This window comes from Salvelinus fontinalis, chromosome 5 (assembly GCF_029448725.1).
Source record: "Salvelinus fontinalis isolate EN_2023a chromosome 5, ASM2944872v1, whole genome shotgun sequence".
NCBI lineage: Eukaryota > Metazoa > Chordata > Actinopteri > Salmoniformes > Salmonidae > Salvelinus > Salvelinus fontinalis.
In genome coordinates this window covers 4,721,226-4,738,725 of record NC_074669.1, presented here as the reverse complement: position 1 = coordinate 4,738,725, position 17,500 = coordinate 4,721,226, and the positions used below count along the sequence as shown (strand labels likewise).

Below are 17,500 nucleotides of genomic sequence, written 5' to 3'. Positions count from 1 at the left end.
AGAGGGAGACAGAGAGGGAGACAGAGAGGGAGACAGAGAGGGAGACAGAGAGAGACTACTGTACACACCACAAACACACATGCCATGGTCACACACAAGACTGCCAGTCCCGCCGCACACGTACTCCTGCTGTCGCCATGGAAACAGTGGTGCATAGTAACAGACGGCTTGGAGCTGGGTTTGTTGTCGTTGGGATTAGGAGTGTTTTGGGGGAAGAGAGGAGGACAAAAACTGTAATGTTTTTGGGGATGCCAAAAAATAACCAAGGAAAACACTGATTTTAACCAGAGTCCTGTGAATCTGTTGCCAAAGTAGGCAGATGTCCACACACACACACAAAACAAACAAACACACACACAAAACAAACAAACACACACACAAAACACACACACACACAAAACAAACACACACACAAAACAAACAAACACACACAAAACAAACACACACACAAAACAAACACACACACACTATAAATATGGGTCAACACAATCAACAGCCAATGTGCTGAGAAGTGCTCCATTTATGATAAATGAACAAACTACTGAAGAGAAACAAACATCCAACTAAACTGCCAGCCTTTACCATCTACAGTCTAAGCAGCCCTCTCACCATCTACAGAGGTTTGATGCCATGATGCATGACAGCCAACATTATAATCCTGTTGGAAACAGTAGACTAGGGGCTACACGAAACAGTAACGAGACTAGAGGCTACATGTAAAGAGACTAGAGGCTACATGTAAAGAGACTGTGTGTGTGTGTGTGTGTGTGTGTGTGTGTGTGTGTGTGTGTGTGTGTGTGTGTGTGTGTGTGTGTGTGTGTGTGTGTGTGTGTGTGTGTGTGTGTGTGTGTGTGTGTGTGTGTGTGTGTGTGTCTCTGTGTGTGTGTGTGTGTGTGTGTGTGTGTGTGTGTGTGTGTGTGTGTGTGTGTGTGTGTGTGTGTGTGTGTGTGTGTGTGTGTCTGTGTGTGTGTGTGAGTGTGTGTCAGTGCCCACCTGGTTGAGGTAGTGGTACTCCTCTGGTTTGAGCAGGTGGAAGGACTTCCTCTCCTCCTCAGTGGCTCCAGCCAAAAGGTAGTAGAACACATGGTAGTTCCTATAGAGACAGGGTTAACACATGGTAGTTCCTATAGAGACAGGGTTAACACATGGTAGTTCCTAGAGAGACAGGGTTAACAGGGAGTAGAACACATGGTAGTTCCTATAGAGACAGGGTTAACACATGGTAGTTCCTATAGAGACAGGGTTAACAGGGAGTAGAACACATGGTAGTTCCTATAGAGACAGGGTTAACACATGGTAGTTCCTATAGAGACAGGGTTAACACATGGTAGTTCCTATAGAGACAGGGTTAACACATGGTAGTTCCTATAGAGACAGGGTTAACACATGGTAGTTCCTATAGTGACAGGGAGTAGAACACATGGTAGTTCCTATAGAGACAGAGTTAACACATGGTAGTTCCTATAGAGACAGGGTTAACACATGGTAGTTCCTATAGAGACAGGGTTAACACATGGTAGTTCCTAAAGAGACAGAGTTAACACATGGTAGTTCCTATAGAGACAGGGTTAACACATGGTAGTTCCTATAGAGACAGGGTTAACACATGGTAGTTCCTATAGAGACAGGGTTAACACATGGTAGTTCCTATAGAGACAGGGTTAACAGGGAGTAGAACACATGGTAGTTCCTATAGAGACAGGGTTAACAGGGAGTAGAACACATGGTAGTTCCTATAGAGACAGGGTTAACAGGGAGTAGATCACATGGTAGTTCCTATAGAGACAGAGTTAACACATGGTAGTTCCTATAGAGACAGGGTTAACACATGGTAGTTCCTATAGAGACAGGGTTAACAGGGAGTAGAACACATGGTAGTTCCTATAGAGACAGGGTTAACAGGGAGTAGAACACATGGTAGTTCCTATAGAGACAGGGTTAACAGGGAGTAGAACACATGGTAGTTCCTATAGAGACAGGGTTAACACATGGTAGTTCCTATAGAGACAGGGTTAACAGGGAGTAGAACACATAGTAGTTCCTATAGAGACAGGGTTAACAGGGAGTAGAACACATGGTAGTTCCTATAGAGACAGGGTTAACAGGGAGTAGAACACATGGTAGTTCCTATAGAGACAGGGTTAACATGGAGTAGAACACATGGTAGTTCCTATAGAGACAGGGTTAACAGGGAGTAGAACACATGGTAGTTCCTATAGAGACAGGGAGTAGAACACATGGTAGTTCCTATAGTGACAGGGAGTAGAACACATGGTAGTTCCTATAGAGACAGGGTTAACACATGGTAGTTCCTATAGAGACAGAGTTAACACATGGTAGTTCCTATAGAGACAGGGTTAACAGGGAGTAGATCACATGGTAGTTCCTATAGAGACAGAGTTAACACATGGTAGTTCCTATAGAGACAGGGTTAACACATGGTAGTTCCTATAGAGACAGGGTTAACAGGGAGTAGAACACATGGTAGTTCCTATAGAGACAGGGTTAACAGGGAGTAGAACACATGGTAGTTCCTATAGAGACAGGGTTAACAGGGAGTAGAACACATGGTAGTTCCTATAGAGACAGGGTTAACACATGGTAGTTCCTATAGAGACAGGGTTAACAGGGAGTAGAACACATAGTAGTTCCTATAGAGACAGGGTTAACAGGGAGTAGAACACATGGTAGTTCCTATAGAGACAGGGTTAACAGGGAGTAGAACACATGGTAGTTCCTATAGAGACAGGGTTAACATGGAGTAGAACACATGGTAGTTCCTATAGAGACAGGGTTAACAGGGAGTAGAACACATGGTAGTTCCTATAGAGACAGGGTTAACACATGGTAGTTCCTATAGAGACAGGGTTAACAGGGAGTAGATCACATGGTAGTTCCTATAGAGACAGGGTTAACACATGGTAGTTCCTATAGAGACAGGGTTAACACATGGTAGTTCCTATAGAGACAGGGTTAACAGGGAGTAGAACACATGGTAGTTCCTATAGAGACAGGGTTAACAGGGAGTAGAACACATGGTAGTTCCTATAGAGACAGGGTTAACACATGGTAGTTCCTATAGAGACAGGGTTAACAGGGAGTAGAACACATGGTAGTTCCTATAGAGACAGGGTTAACATATGGTAGTTCCTATAGAGACAGGGTTAACAGGGAGTAGAACACATGGTAGTTCCTATAGAGACAGGGTTAACAGGGAGTAGAACACATGGTAGTTCCTATAGAGACAGGGTTAACAGGGAGTAGAACACATGGTAGTTCTTCTAGAGAGAGGGTTAACACATGGTAGTTCCTATAGAGACAGGGTTAACAGGGAGTAGAACACATGGTAGTTCCTATAGAGACAGGGTTAACAGGGAGTAGAACACATGGTAGTTCCTAGAGAGACAGGGTTAACAGGGAGTAGAACACATGGTAGTTCCTATAGAGACAGGGTTAACAGAGAGTAGAACACATGGTAGTTCCTATAGAGACAGGGTTAACAGGGAGTAGAACACATGGTAGTTCCTATAGAGACAGGGTTAACACATGGTAGTTCCTATAGAGACAGGGTTAACACATGGTAGATCCTATAGAGACAGGGTTAACAGGGAGTAGAACACATGGTAGTTCCTATAGAGACAGGGTTAACAGGGAGTAGAACACATGGTAGTTCCTATAGAGACAGGGTTAACACATGGTAGTTCCTATAGAGACAGGGTTAACACATGGTAGTTCCTATAGAGACAGGGTTAACACATGGTAGTTCCTATAGAGACAGGGTTAACAGGGAGTAGAACACATGGTAGTTCCTATAGAGACAGGGTTAACACATGGTAGTTCCTATAGAGACAGGGTTAACACATGGTAGTTCCTATAGAGACAGGGTTAACAGGGAGTAGAACACATGGTAGTTCCTATAGAGACAGGGTTAACAGGGAGTAGAACACATGGTAGTTCCTATAGAGACAGGGTTAACAGGGAGTAGAACACATGGTAGTTCCTATAGAGACAGGGTTAACATGGAGTAGAACACATGGTAGTTCCTATAGAGACAGGGTTAACAGGGAGTAGAACACATGGTAGTTCCTATAGAGACAGGGTTAACACATGGTAGTTCCTATAGAGACAGGGTTAACAGGGAGTAGAACACATGGTAGTTCCTATAGAGACAGGGTTAACACATGGTAGTTCCTATAGAGACAGGGTTAACAGGGAGTAGAACACATGGTAGTTCCTATAGAGACAGGGTTAACAGGGAGTAGAACACATGGTAGTTCCTATATAGACAGGGTTAACACATGGTAGTTCCTATAGAGACAGAGTTAACACATGGTAGTTCCTATAGAGACAGGGTTAACAGGGAGTAGAACACATGGTAGTTCCTATAGAGACAGGGTTAACACATGGTAGTTCCTATAGAGACAGGGTTAACACATGGTAGTTCCTATAGAGACAGGGTTAACACATGGTAGTTCCTATAGAGACAGGGTTAACACATGGTAGTTCCTATAGAGACAGGGTTAACACATGGTAGTTCCTATAGAGACAGGGTTAACAGGGAGTAGAACACATGGTAGTTCCTATAGAGACAGGGTTAACAGGGAGTAGAACACATGGTAGTTCCTATAGAGACAGGGTTAACACATGGTAGTTCCTATAGAGACAGGGTTAACAGGGAGTAGAACACATGGTAGTTCCTATAGAGACAGGGTTAACACATGGTAGTTCCTATAGAGACAGGGTTAACACATGGTAATAGGCATTTCCATGTAATCCGTCCCTGTTTCAGTCCGTTATCTTATGTTTGGTGCCTAACGGACACAACCAACATTGAGGTTAAAACAGGCTTGCCAGGTTGACAATCTGTAAATACAGATCTTCTGTTACAAAAGAGAATAGAAAAGCTCTGCTGAGTGGCTCAACGGGTTTGAGAGAAGCGCCAGACGGACCGTTTAACCTGCAGCACGTTGTGACGAGTGCATTGAGCTCCATAAAGGCAGACCGTGTGCATTGAGCTCCATAAAGGCAGATCGTGTGCATTGAGCTCCATAAAGGCAGACCGTGTGCATTGAGCTCCATAAAGGCAGACCGTGTGCATTGAGCTCCATAAAGGCAGACCGTGTGCATTGAGCTCCATAAAGGCAGACCGTGTGCATTGAGCTCCATAAAGGCAGACCGTGTGCATTGAGCTCCACAAAGGCAGACTTTTGCAGAAGCCGTGCATTGCTGTCAACACGATAGAGTGTCGCTGATACACAGCCGTCACACAACGCAAAAGTCTACATTAAATCAAATCAAATTCTATTTGTCACATGCGCCGAATACAAAGAGGTATATAGACCTTACAGTAAAATGCTTACTTACAGGCGCTTAACCAACAATGCAGTTTAAAAAATACAACAACAAAAAAAATATATATATATAAGAATAAGAAATAAATGCAGTTCAAAAAATAAATTAAAAAAGAAACATAAAAAAAATATGAAAGTAACAAGTAATTAAAGAGTAGCAGTAAAATAACAATAGCGAAGCTATTTACAGGGTGCTACGGTACAGAGTCAATGTGGAGGCTATATACAGGGTGCTACGGTACAGAGTCAATGTGGAGGCTATATACAGGGTGTTACGGTACAGAGTCAATGTGGAGGCTATATACAGGGGGTTACGGTACAGAGTCAATGTGGAGGCTATTTACAGGGTGTTACGGTACAGAGTCAATGTGGAGGCTATATACAGGGGGTTACGGTACAGAGTCAATGTGGAGGCTATATACAGGGTGTTACGGTACAGAGTCAATGTGGAGGCTATATACAGGGTGTTACGGTACAGAGTCAATGTGGAGGCTATATACAGGGTGTTACGGTACAGAGTCAATGTGGAGGCTATATACAGGGTGTTACGGTACAGAGTCAATGTGGAGGCTATATACAGGGTGTTACGGTACAGAGTCAATGTGGAGGCTATATACAGGGGGTACCGGTACAGAGTCAATGTGAAGGCTATATACAGGGTGTTACGGTACAGAGTCAATGTGGAGGCTATATACAGGGTGTTACGGTACAGAGTCAATGTGGAGGCTATATACAGGGGGTACCGGTACAGAGTCAATGTGAAGGCTATATACAGGGTGTTACGGTACAGAGTCAATGTGGAGGCTATATACAGGGTGTTACGGTACAGAGTCAATGTGGAGGCTATATACAGGGGTTACCGGTACAGAGTCAATGTGGAGACTATATACAGGTGGGTACCGGTACAGACACAATGTGGAGGCTATATACAGGGGGTACTGGTACAGAGTCAATGTGGAGACTATATACAGGGGGTATCGGTACAGAGTCAATGTGGAGGCTATATACAGGGGTTACCGGTAGAGAGTCAATGTGGAGGCTATATACGGGGGGTACTGATACAGAGTCAATGTGGAGGCTATATACAGGGGGTACTGGTACAGAGTCAATGTGGAGGCTATATACAGGGGGTACCGGTACAGAGTCAATGTGGAGGCTATATACAGGGTGTTACGGTACAGAGTCAATGTGGAGGCTATATACAGGGTGTACCGGTACAGAGTCAATGTGGAGGCTATATACAGGGGGTAACAGTACAGAGTCAATGTGGAGGCTATATACAGGGGGTACCGGTACAGAGTCAATGTGGAGGCTATATACAGAGGGTACCGGTACAGAGTCAGTGTGGAGGCTATATACAGGGGGTACCAGTACAGAGTCAATGTGGAGGCTATATACAGAGGGTAACAGTACAGAGTCAATGTGGAGGCTATATACAGGGGGTAACAGTACAGAGTCAATGTGGAGGCTATATACAGAGAGTAACAGTACAGAGTCAATGTGGAGGCTATATACAGAGGGTACCGGTACAGAGTCAGTGTGGAGGCTATATACAGGAGGTAACAGTACAGAGTCAATGTGGAGGCTATATACAGAGGGTACCGGTACAGAGTCAATGTGGAGGCTATATACAGAGGGTACCGGTACAGAGTCAGTGTGGAGGCTATATACAGGGTGTTACGGTACAGAGTCAATGTGGAGGCTATATACAGGTGTTACCGGTACAGAGTCAATGTGGAGGCTATATACAGGGGGTACCGGTACAGAGTCATTGTGGAGGCTATATACAGGGTGTTACGGTACAGAGTCAATGTGGAGGCTATATACAGGGTGTTACGGCACGGAGTCAATGTGGAGGCTATATACAGGGGGTACTGGTACAGAGTCAATGTGGAGACTATATACAGGGGGTACTGGTACAGAGTCAATGTGGAGGCTATATACAGGGGGTACCGGTACAGAGTCAGTGTGGAGGCTATATACAGGGTGTACCGGTACAGAGTCAATGTGGAGGCTATATACAGAGGGTACCGGTACAGAGTCAGTGTGGAGGCTATATACAGGAGGTAACAGTACAGAGTCAATGTGGAGGCTATATACAGAGGGTACTGGTAAAGAGTCAATGTGGAGGCTATATACAGGGTGTACCGGTACAGAGTCAATGTGGAGGCTATATACAGAGGGTACCGGTACAGAGTCAATGTGGAGGCTATATACAGGGGGTAACAGTACAGAGTCAATGTGGAGGCTATATACAGAGGGTACCGGTACAGAGTCAGTGTGGAGGTTATATACAGGGTGTACCGGTACAGAGTCAATGTGGAGGCTATATACAGAGGGTACCGGTACAGAGTCAGTGTGGAGGCTATATACAGGAGGTAACAGTACAGAGTCAATGTGGAGGCTATATACAGAGGGTACCGGTACAGAGTCAATGTGGAGGCTATATACAGAGGGTACCGGTACAGAGTCAGTGTGGAGGCTATATACAGGAGGTACCGGTACAGAGTCAATGTGGAGGCTATATACAGGGGGTACCGGTACAGAGTCAATGTGGAGGCTATATACAGAGGGTACCGGTACAGAGTCAGTGTGGAGGCTATATACAGGTGTTACCGGTACAGAGTCAATGTGGAGGCTATATACAGGGGGGTACCAGTCCATGTGCTCTATACACATGGATCTCAACTCAGAATATCTCCTGATGCCAAAGTGTGGTCTCTTAGGACGGTGTCAGTAATAGTCGGAGCCTGTAGAGACTCCATCGGCGTAACATATTATACACAACGAGAGGTTGTGTTCCCAGCGAAAATAAACAAAGAAACACTGCATTGTATGTCACGCCATATTGTTAAAACATGATTAGGCGTGGCAAAGACTGGGAGCTATGCAAGTGTGTGTGTGTGTGTGTGTGTGTGTGTGTGTGTGTGTGTGTGTGTGTGTGTGTGTGTGTGTGTGTGTGTGTGTGTGTGTGTGTGTGTGTGTGTGTGTGTGTGTGTGTGTGTGTGCGTGCGTATCCTGTCCAGGAGGTATACTGTACATTGTATTGTACATCAAGCTGCCTCACGTTACCGAATCAGGAGATGGTTTATAGGCCGTTAAGGCTTACTGCCCACGGAATCAAGCCGCCTTTTAGATACTGAATCAATATTAGTGGCACGCCCTGACTTTAGTTATATTTGCTTTCTTTATTATTTGGTTAGGTCAGGGTGTGACAAGGGTGGTTTGTTTAGTTTTTGTATTGTCAAGGTTTTTTTGTCATGTCTAGGGTTTTTGTTATCTATGGGGATTTTGTATTGTCTATGGCACAGGTGTCAAACTCATTCCACGGAGGGCCGAGTGTCTGCGGGTTTTCGCTCCTCCCTTGTACTTGATGGATGAATTAACATGACTAATTAGTTAGGAACTCCCCACACCTGGTTGTCTAGGGCTTTTTTGAAAGGAAAAACCAAAAACTTGCAGACACTAGGCCCTCCGTGGAATGAGTTTGACACCCCTGGTCTATGGGTATGTAGGTTGATGGTGGACCTGGATGGGTTCCCAATCAGAGACAGCTGTTTATCGTTGTCTCTGATTGGGGAGCCTATTTAGGATGCCATTTTCCAAGTTGGTTTTGTGGGTCCTTGTTAGTTGCCTGGATGCACTACGTTGGCGTCACGTGTCGTTGTGATATTTATTGTTTTTGACATCGGTAAATAAATAAGTAACCTTATAAGTAATCCACTCCTTTAAACGGCCGTGACACTTAGATAACTTATAAGGTTGTTTATGGAACAATATATAGCTACATTGTATTTCTATCTATTGCTATAATATACACTCAACCAGACAGTTTATTAGGTAAACCCATCTAGTACTGGGACCCCCTTTGCCTCCAGAACAGCCTGAATTATTCGGGCTATTGATTCTACAAGGTGTCGGATGTTGGTCCATGCTGACGCGATGGCTTCACGCATTTACTGCAGATTGGACAGCAGTACAATCATGCTGATAACAGCCCGTTCCATCTCATCCCATTATGCTCTATTGGGTTGAGGTCTGGGGACGGACCAGGACATTCAGGTAAACTGTCATGAGTGGAACCCGGTGAGGTCGTCTGCTACTCCCATCGGTGACAAGGATCGACGAGTTCCAAGATGTTGTCTGTTTGTGGCCCGCCTGTGAGCTTGCTCGATTCTAGCCATTTACCTTCGACCTCTCTCATTAACTAGCTGTTTTCACACAGAGGACTGCCGCTGACTGGAAGTTATTTTGTATGTCGCACCATTCTCAGTAAACCTTTGACACTGACGTGTGTGAAATGCTCAGGAGGTTGGCCGTTTCTGAGATACTGGATACGGCGAAACTGGCACCAACGATCATACCCCCGCTCAAAGTAGCTTAGGTCACTCATTTTGCCCCTATTTTTCCCCCTGTTAAATCAAACAGTAACTGAATGCCTCGGTGCCTGCCTGCTTTATATGGAAAGCCACGGCAACGTGACTCACTGTCCGTAGGAGTGATCCATTTTTGTGAACTGGGTGGTGAACCTAAAAAAACTGTCCAGTGAGTGAATTCGGAAAGTATTCAGACCCCTTGACTTTTTCCACATTTTGTTACGTTACAGCCTTATTCCAAAATTGATTAAATAAAAAAATGATCCTCATCAATCTAAAAGCAATACACGCTAAGGACGAAGCAACAACAAAAAAAAGAAATTTTTGCAAATGTATTAATAATAAAAATCTGAAATATCACATTTACATAAGTATTCAGACCCTTTACTCAATTCTTTGTTGAAGCACCTTTGGCAGCGATTACAGCCTTGAGTCGTCATGGGTATGACACTACAAGCTTGGCACACCTGTATTAGGGGAGTTTCTGCCATTCTTTTCTGCAGATCCTCTCAAGCTCTGTCAGGCTAGATGGGGAGTGTCACTGCACAGCTATTTTCAGGTCTCTCTAGAGATATTAGATCGGGTTCAAGTCCAGGCTCTGGCTGGGCCACTCAAGGACATTCAGAGACTTGTCCCAAAGCCACTCCTGCGTTGTCTTGGCTGTGAGTCTTGGCTGTCATTGTCGGATTGGAAGGTGAACCTTCAGTCCTGAAAACTCTTCATCAAGGATCTCTCTGTACTTTGCTCCATTCATCTTTCCCTCAATCCTGACTAGTCTCCCAGTCCATGCCACTGAAAAACATCCCCAAAGGATGATGCTGTCACCAGCATGCTTCACCGTAGGAATGGTTCAGGTTTCCTCCAGACGTGACGCTTGGCATTCAAGCCAAAGAGTTTAATCTTGTTTCTCATGATCTGAGAGTCCTCTAGGTGCCCTTTGGCAAACTCCAAGCGGGCTATCATGTGCCTTTTACCAAAGAGTGGCTTCCGTCTGGCCACTCTATCATAAAGGCCTGATTGGTGGAGTGCTGAAGAAATCTTTGTCCTTCTGGAAGATTCTCCCATCTCCACAGAGGAACTCCGGAGCTCTGTCAGAGTGACCATTGGGTTCTTGGTCACCTCCCTAATCAAGGCCCTTCTCACCCATTTGCTCAGTTTGGCCGGGCAGCCAGCTCTAGGAAGAGTCTTGGTGGTTCCAAACTTCTCCCATTTAAGAATGGAGGCCAATGTGTTCTTGGGGACCTTCAATGCTGCAGAAATGTTTTGTTACCTTTCCCCAGATCTGTGCCTCGACACAATCCTGTCTCGGAGCTCTACGGACAATTCCTTCGACCTCATGGCTTGGTTTTTGCTCTGACATGCACTGTCAACTGTGGGACCTTATATAGACAGGTGTGGGCCTTTCCAAATCATGTCCAATGAATTTAATTTACCACAGGGGGTCTCCAATCAAGTAGTAGAAACAGTTCAAGGATGATCAATGGAAACAGGATGCACCCGAGCTCAATTTCGACTATCACAGCAAAGGGTCTGAAGACTTGTGTAAATAAGGTATCAGGTTTTAATTTTTAATACATTTGCAATGATCTCTAAAAACCTGTTTTTGCTTTGTCATTATGAGGTATTGTGTGTAGATTGATAAGGATTTTTTAAAATTCAATCCATTTTAGAATAAGGCTTTAACGTAACAAAATGTGGAATAAGTGAAGGGGTATGAATACTTTCCAAATGCACTGTATATTTATTGATTATATGAATCCTATAAATTAAATGCACTGTATATTTATTGATTATATGAATCCTATAAATTAAAATGGCAGATTTGGGTGATTAGCTTTATTTCTCAGAGATCAAATTATACTTAAACAAAATAATGTTTCTGGAATGCTTATCGTATCTGTTTCTAACTCGAGAAACGATTTCAGAATCATCTGCGATAATAGGTCTTATGGTAATTTCCGAAGGCACTGTATGAAGGTCTTTTATATATTAAATTTTTTATTTAACTTGGTAAGTCAGTTAAGAACAAATTCTTATTTACAATGATGGCCTACCCCGGCCAAACCCGGACGACACTGGGCAAATTGTGCGCCGGGCCCTATCCCAATCACGTCCGGATGTGATACAGCCTGGATTCAAACCAGGTACCGCAAATGACATGAAACGACACCAAAGCGACTTACAGTCATGCGTGAATCATTGTTTTTCTCTCCATACGGGTGGTCTCGGGAATCTAACCCACTATCCTGGCGATGCAAGCGCCATGCTCTACCAACTGATATAGAAAAAAAAAATCTAATTCTCCCTCACCTTTCATTGTGCTCCTGGTAGACCAGGCGTGACTTCTCCAGTAGGTACTTCTCCACATACGCTCTGTGAACACAGGAATGACTTTAGACAAGAGACACTTTCTAAAAAATTTCAAACAGAGACACAGATGGAAGGAGAGGCACAGATGGAAGGAGAGACACAGAGGGAGAGAGAGACGCAGAGGGAGAGAGAGACGCAGAGGGAGAGAGAGACACAGATGGAGAGAGAGACACAGAGGGAGAGAGAGACGCAGAGGGAGAGAGAGACACAGATGGAGAGAGAGACACAGAGGGAGAGAGAGACGCAGAGGGAGAGAGAGACGCAGAGGGAGAGAGAGACACAGAGGGAGAGAGAGAGACGCAGAGGGAGAGAGAGAGACGCAGAGGGAGAGAGAGAGACGCAGAGGGAGAGAGAGAGACGCAGAGGGAGAGAGAGAGACGCAGAGGGAGAGAGAGACGCAGAGGGAGAGAGAGAGACGCAGAGGGAGAGAGAGAGACGCAGAGGGAGAGAGAGAGACGCAGAGGGAGAGAGAGAGACGCAGAGGGAGAGAGAGACGCAGAGGGAGAGAGAGACGCAGAGGGAGAGAGAGAGACGCAGAGGGAGAGAGAGAGACGCAGAGGGAGAGAGAGAGACGCAGAGGGAGAGAGAGAGACGCAGAGGGAGAGAGAGAGACGCAGAGGGAGAGAGAGACGCAGAGGGAGAGAGAGAGACGCAGAGGGAGAGAGAGAGACGCAGAGGGAGAGAGAGACACAGAGGGAGAGAGAGACACAGAGGGAGAGAGAGACGCAGAGGGAGAGAGAGACGCAGAGGGAGAGAGAGACACAGAGGGAGAGAGAGACGCAGAGGGAGAGAGAGACGCAGAGGGAGACAAAGAGAGACACAGAGGGAGACAAAGAGAGACGCAGAGGGAGAGAGAGACACAGAGGGAGAGAGAGAGACGCAGAGGGAGAGAGAGAGACAGAGAGGGAGAGAGAGACACAGAGGGAGAGAGAGAGACGCAGAGGGAGAGAGAGACACAGAGGGAGAGAGAGAGACGCAGAGGGAGAGAGAGACACAGAGGGAGAGAGAGACACAGAGGGAGAGAGAGACGCAGAGGGAGAGAGAGACAGAGGGAGAGAGAGACACAGAGGGAGAGAGAGAGACGCAGAGGGAGAGAGAGAGACGCAGAGGGAGAGAGAGAGACGCAGAGGGAGAGAGAGAGACGCAGAGGGAGAGAGAGACGCAGAGGGAGAGAGAGAGACGCAGAGGGAAAGAGAGGGAGAGAGAGACTCAGAGAGAGAGAGAGAGACGCAGAGGGAGAGAGAGACGCAGAGGGAGAGAGAGACGCAGAGGGAGAGAGAGACGCAGAGGGAGAGAGAGACGCAGAGGGAGAGAGAGACGCAGAGGGAGAGAGAGAGACGCAGAGGGAGAGAGAGAGACGCAGAGGGAGAGAGAGACGCAGAGGGAGAGAGAGACGCAGAGGGAGAGAGAGACGCAGAGGGAGAGAGAGACGCAGAGGGAGAGAGAGACGCAGAGGGAGAGAGAGACGCAGAGGGAGAGAGAGACGCAGAGGGAGAGAGAGACGCAGAGGGAGAGAGAGACGCAGAGGGAGAGAGAGACACAGAGGGAAAGAGAGGGAGAGAGAGACTCAGAGGGAGAGAGAGACGCAGAGGGAGAGAGAGAGAGAGGGAGAGAGAGGGAGAGAGAGACAGAGAGGGAGAGAGAGACTCAGAGAGAGAGAGAGACGCAGAGGGAGAGAGAGACGCAGAGGGAGAGAGAGAGAGAGGGAGAGAGAGGGAGAGAGAGACAGAGAGGGAGAGAGAGACACAAAGGGAGAGAGAGACGCAGAGGGAGAGAGAGATGCAGAGGGAGAGAGAAACGCAGAGGGAGAGAGAGACACATAGGGAGAGAGAGACACAGAGGGAGAGAGAGACACAAAGGGAGAGAGAGACGCAGAGGGAGAGAGAGACACAGAGGGAGAGAGAGAGACGCAGAGGGAGAGAGAGAGACACAGAGGGAGAGAGAGACACAAAGGGAGAGAGAGACGCAGAGGGAGAGAGAGACGCAGAGGGAGAGAGAGACGCAGAGGGAGAGAGAGAGACACAGAGGGAGAGAGAGACACAAAGGGAGAGAGAGAGACGCAGAGGGAGAGAGAGACACAGAGGGAGAGAGAGAGACGCAGAGGGAGAGAGAGACACAGAGGGAGAGAGAGAGACACAGAGGGAGAGAGAGAGACACAGAGGGAGAGAGAGACACAGAGGGAGAGAGAGAGACGCAGAGGGAGAGAGAGAGAGACACAGAGGGAGAGAGAGACACAAAGGGAGAGAGAGACGCAGAGGGAGAGAGAGACGCAGAGGGAGAGAGAGAGACACAGAGGGAGAGAGAGAGACACAGAGGGAGAGAGAGACACAAAGGGAGAGAGAGAGACGCAGAGGGAGAGAGAGACACATAGGGAGAGAGAGAGACGCAGAGGGAGAGAGAGACACATAGGGAGAGAGAGAGACGCAGAGGGAGAGAGAGACACAGAGGGAGAGAGAGAGACACAGAGGGAGAGAGAGACACAAAGGGAGAGAGAGACGCAGAGGGAGAGAGAGACACAGAGGGAGAGAGAGAGACGCAGAGGGAGAGAGAGACACAGAGGGAGAGAGAGACGCAGAGGGAGAGAGAGAGACGCAGAGGGAGAGAGAGACACAGAGGGAGAGAGAGAGACACAGAGGGAGAGAGAGACACAAAGGGAGAGAGAGACACAGAGGGAGAGAGAGAGACACAGAGGGAGAGAGAGACACAAAGGGAGAGAGAGACGCAGAGGGAGAGAGAGACACAGAGGGAGAGAGAGAGACGCAGAGGGAGAGAGAGACACAGAGGGAGAGAGAGACGCAGAGGGAGAGAGAGACACAGAGGGAGACAAAGAGAGACACAGAGGGAGACAAAGAGAGACGCAGAGGGAGAGAGAGAGACACAGAGGGAGAGAGAGAGACGCAGAGGGAGAGAGAGAGACGCAGAGGGAGAGAGAGAGACAGAGAGGGAGAGAGAGACACAGAGGGAGAGAGAGAGACGCAGAGGGAGAGAGAGACACAGAGGGAGAGAGAGACACAGAGGGAGAGAGAGAGACGCAGAGGGAGAGAGAGACACAGAGGGAGAGAGAGACGCAGAGGGAGAGAGAGACACAGAGGGAGAGAGAGAGACGCAGAGGGAGAGCGAGACTCAGAGGGAGAGAGAGACACAGAGGGAGAGAGAGACGCAAAGGGAGAGAGAGACACAGAGGGAGAGAGAGAGACGCAGAGGGAGAGAGAGACACAGAGGGAGAGAGAGAGACGCAGAGGGAGAGAGAGAGACGCAGAGGGAGAGAGAGAGACGCAGAGGGAGAGAGAGAGACGCAGAGGGAGAGAGAGACAGAGAGGGAGAGAGAGACAGAGAGGGAGAGAGAGACACAGAGGGAGAGAGAGACACAGAGGGAGAGAGAGACACAGAGGGAGACAAAGAGAGACACAGAGGGAGACAAAGAGAGACGCAGAGGGAGAGAGAGACACAGAGGGAGAGAGAGAGACGCAGAGGGAGAGAGAGAGACAGAGAGGGAGAGAGAGACACAGAGGGAGAGAGAGAGTCGCAGAGGGAAAGAGAGACACAGAGGGAGAGAGAGAGACGCAGAGGGAGAGAGAGACACAGAGGGAGAGAGAGACACAGAGGGAGAGAGAGACGCAGAGGGAGAGAGAGACACAGAGGGAGAGAGAGACACAGAGGGAGAGAGAGAGACGCAGAGGGAGAGAGAGAGACGCAGAGGGAGAGAGAGAGACGCAGAGGGAGAGAGAGAGACGCAGAGGGAGAGAGAGAGACGCAGAGGGAGAGAGAGAGACGCAGAGGGAAAGAGAGACACAGAGGGAGAGAGAGAGACGCAGAGGGAGAGAGAGAGACAGAGAGGGAGAGAGAGACACAGAGGGAGAGAGAGAGACGCAGAGGGAGAGAGAGACACAGAGGGAGAGAGAGAGACGCAGAGGGAGAGAGAGACGCAGAGGGAGAGAGAGACACAGAGGGAGAGAGAGACGCAGAGGGAGAGAGAGACACAGAGGGAGAGAGAGATACAGAGGGAGAGAGAGAGACGCAGAGGGAGAGAGAGAGACGCAGAGGGAGAGAGAGAGACGCAGAGGGAGAGAGAGAGACGCAGAGGGAGAGAGAGACGCAGAGGGAGAGAGAGACACAGAGGGAGAGAGAGAGACGCAGAGGGAGAGAGAGAGACGCAGAGGGAGAGAGAGAGACGCAGAGGGAGAGAGAGAGACGCAGAGGGAGAGAGAGACGCAGAGGGAGAGAGAGACGCAGAGGGAGAGAGAGACGCAGAGGGAGAGAGAGACGCAGAGGGAGAGAGAGACGCAGAGGGAGAGAGAGGGAGAGAGAGACTCAGAGAGAGAGAGAGACGCAGAGGGAGAGAGAGACGCAGAGGGAGAGAGAGACGCAGAGGGAGAGAGAGAGACGCAGAGGGAGAGAGAGACACAGAGGGAGAGAGAGAGACGCAGAGGGAGAGAGAGACACAGAGGGGGAGAGAGAGACACAGAGGGAGAGAGAGAGACGCAGAGGGAGAGAGAGACACAGAGGGAGAGAGAGAGACGCAGAGGGAGAGAGAGACACAGAGGGAGAGAGAGAGACGCAGAGGGAGAGAGAGACGCAGAGGGAGAGAGAGACGCAGAGGGAGAGAGAGACACAGAGGGAGAGAGAGAGACGCAGAGGGAGAGCGAGACTCAGAGGGAGAGAGAGACACAGAGGGAGAGAGAGACGCAAAGGGAGAGAGAGACGCAGAGGGAGAGAGAGAGACGCAGAGGGAGAGAGAGACACAGAGGGAGAGAGAGAGACGCAGAGGGAGAGAGAGAGACGCAGAGGGAGAGAGAGAGACGCAGAGGGAGAGAGAGACAGAGAGGGAGAGAGAGACAGAGAGGGAGAGAGAGACACAGAGGGAGAGAGAGACACAGAGGGAGAGAGAGACACAGAGGGAGACAAAGAGAGACACAGAGGGAGACAAAGAGAGACGCAGAGGGAGAGAGAGACACAGAGGGAGAGAGAGAGACGCAGAGGGAGAGAGAGAGACAGAGAGGGAGAGAGAGACACAGAGGGAGAGAGAGAGTCGCAGAGGGAAAGAGAGACACAGAGGGAGAGAGAGAGACGCAGAGGGAGAGAGAGACACAGAGGGAGAGAGAGACACAGAGGGAGAGAGAGACGCAGAGGGAGAGAGAGACGCAGAGGGAGAGAGAGACACAGAGGGAGAGAGAGAGACGCAGAGGGAGAGAGAGAGACGCAGAGGGAGAGAGAGAGACGCAGAGGGAGAGAGAGAGACGCAGAGGGAGAGAGAGACGCAGAGGGAGAGAGAGAGACGCAGAGGGAAAGAGAGACACAGAGGGAGAGAGAGAGACGCAGAGGGAGAGAGAGAGACGCAGAGGGAGAGAGAGAGACAGAGAGGGAGAGAGAGACACAGAGGGAGAGAGAGAGACGCAGAGGGAG

At 48.3% G+C, this 17,500-nt stretch overlaps 1 protein-coding gene across 10 annotated transcripts in view; it reads right to left on the bottom strand.

The window, feature by feature from the left end:
- LOC129854933 (unconventional myosin-IXAa-like) overlaps positions 1 to 17,500 on the bottom strand; it is a 290,182-nt gene that overhangs the window by 128,777 nt on the left and 143,905 nt on the right. For all 10 annotated transcript variants that reach the window (XM_055922128.1, XM_055922134.1, XM_055922125.1 and 7 more), the window contains exons 4-5: positions 12,038 to 12,100; positions 994 to 1,093 (exon numbers count right to left, since the gene is read on the bottom strand). In XM_055922128.1, the coding sequence (XP_055778103.1) occupies positions 994 to 1,093; positions 12,038 to 12,100 (163 nt within the window). The remainder of the gene's footprint in view (positions 1 to 993; positions 1,094 to 12,037; positions 12,101 to 17,500) is intronic.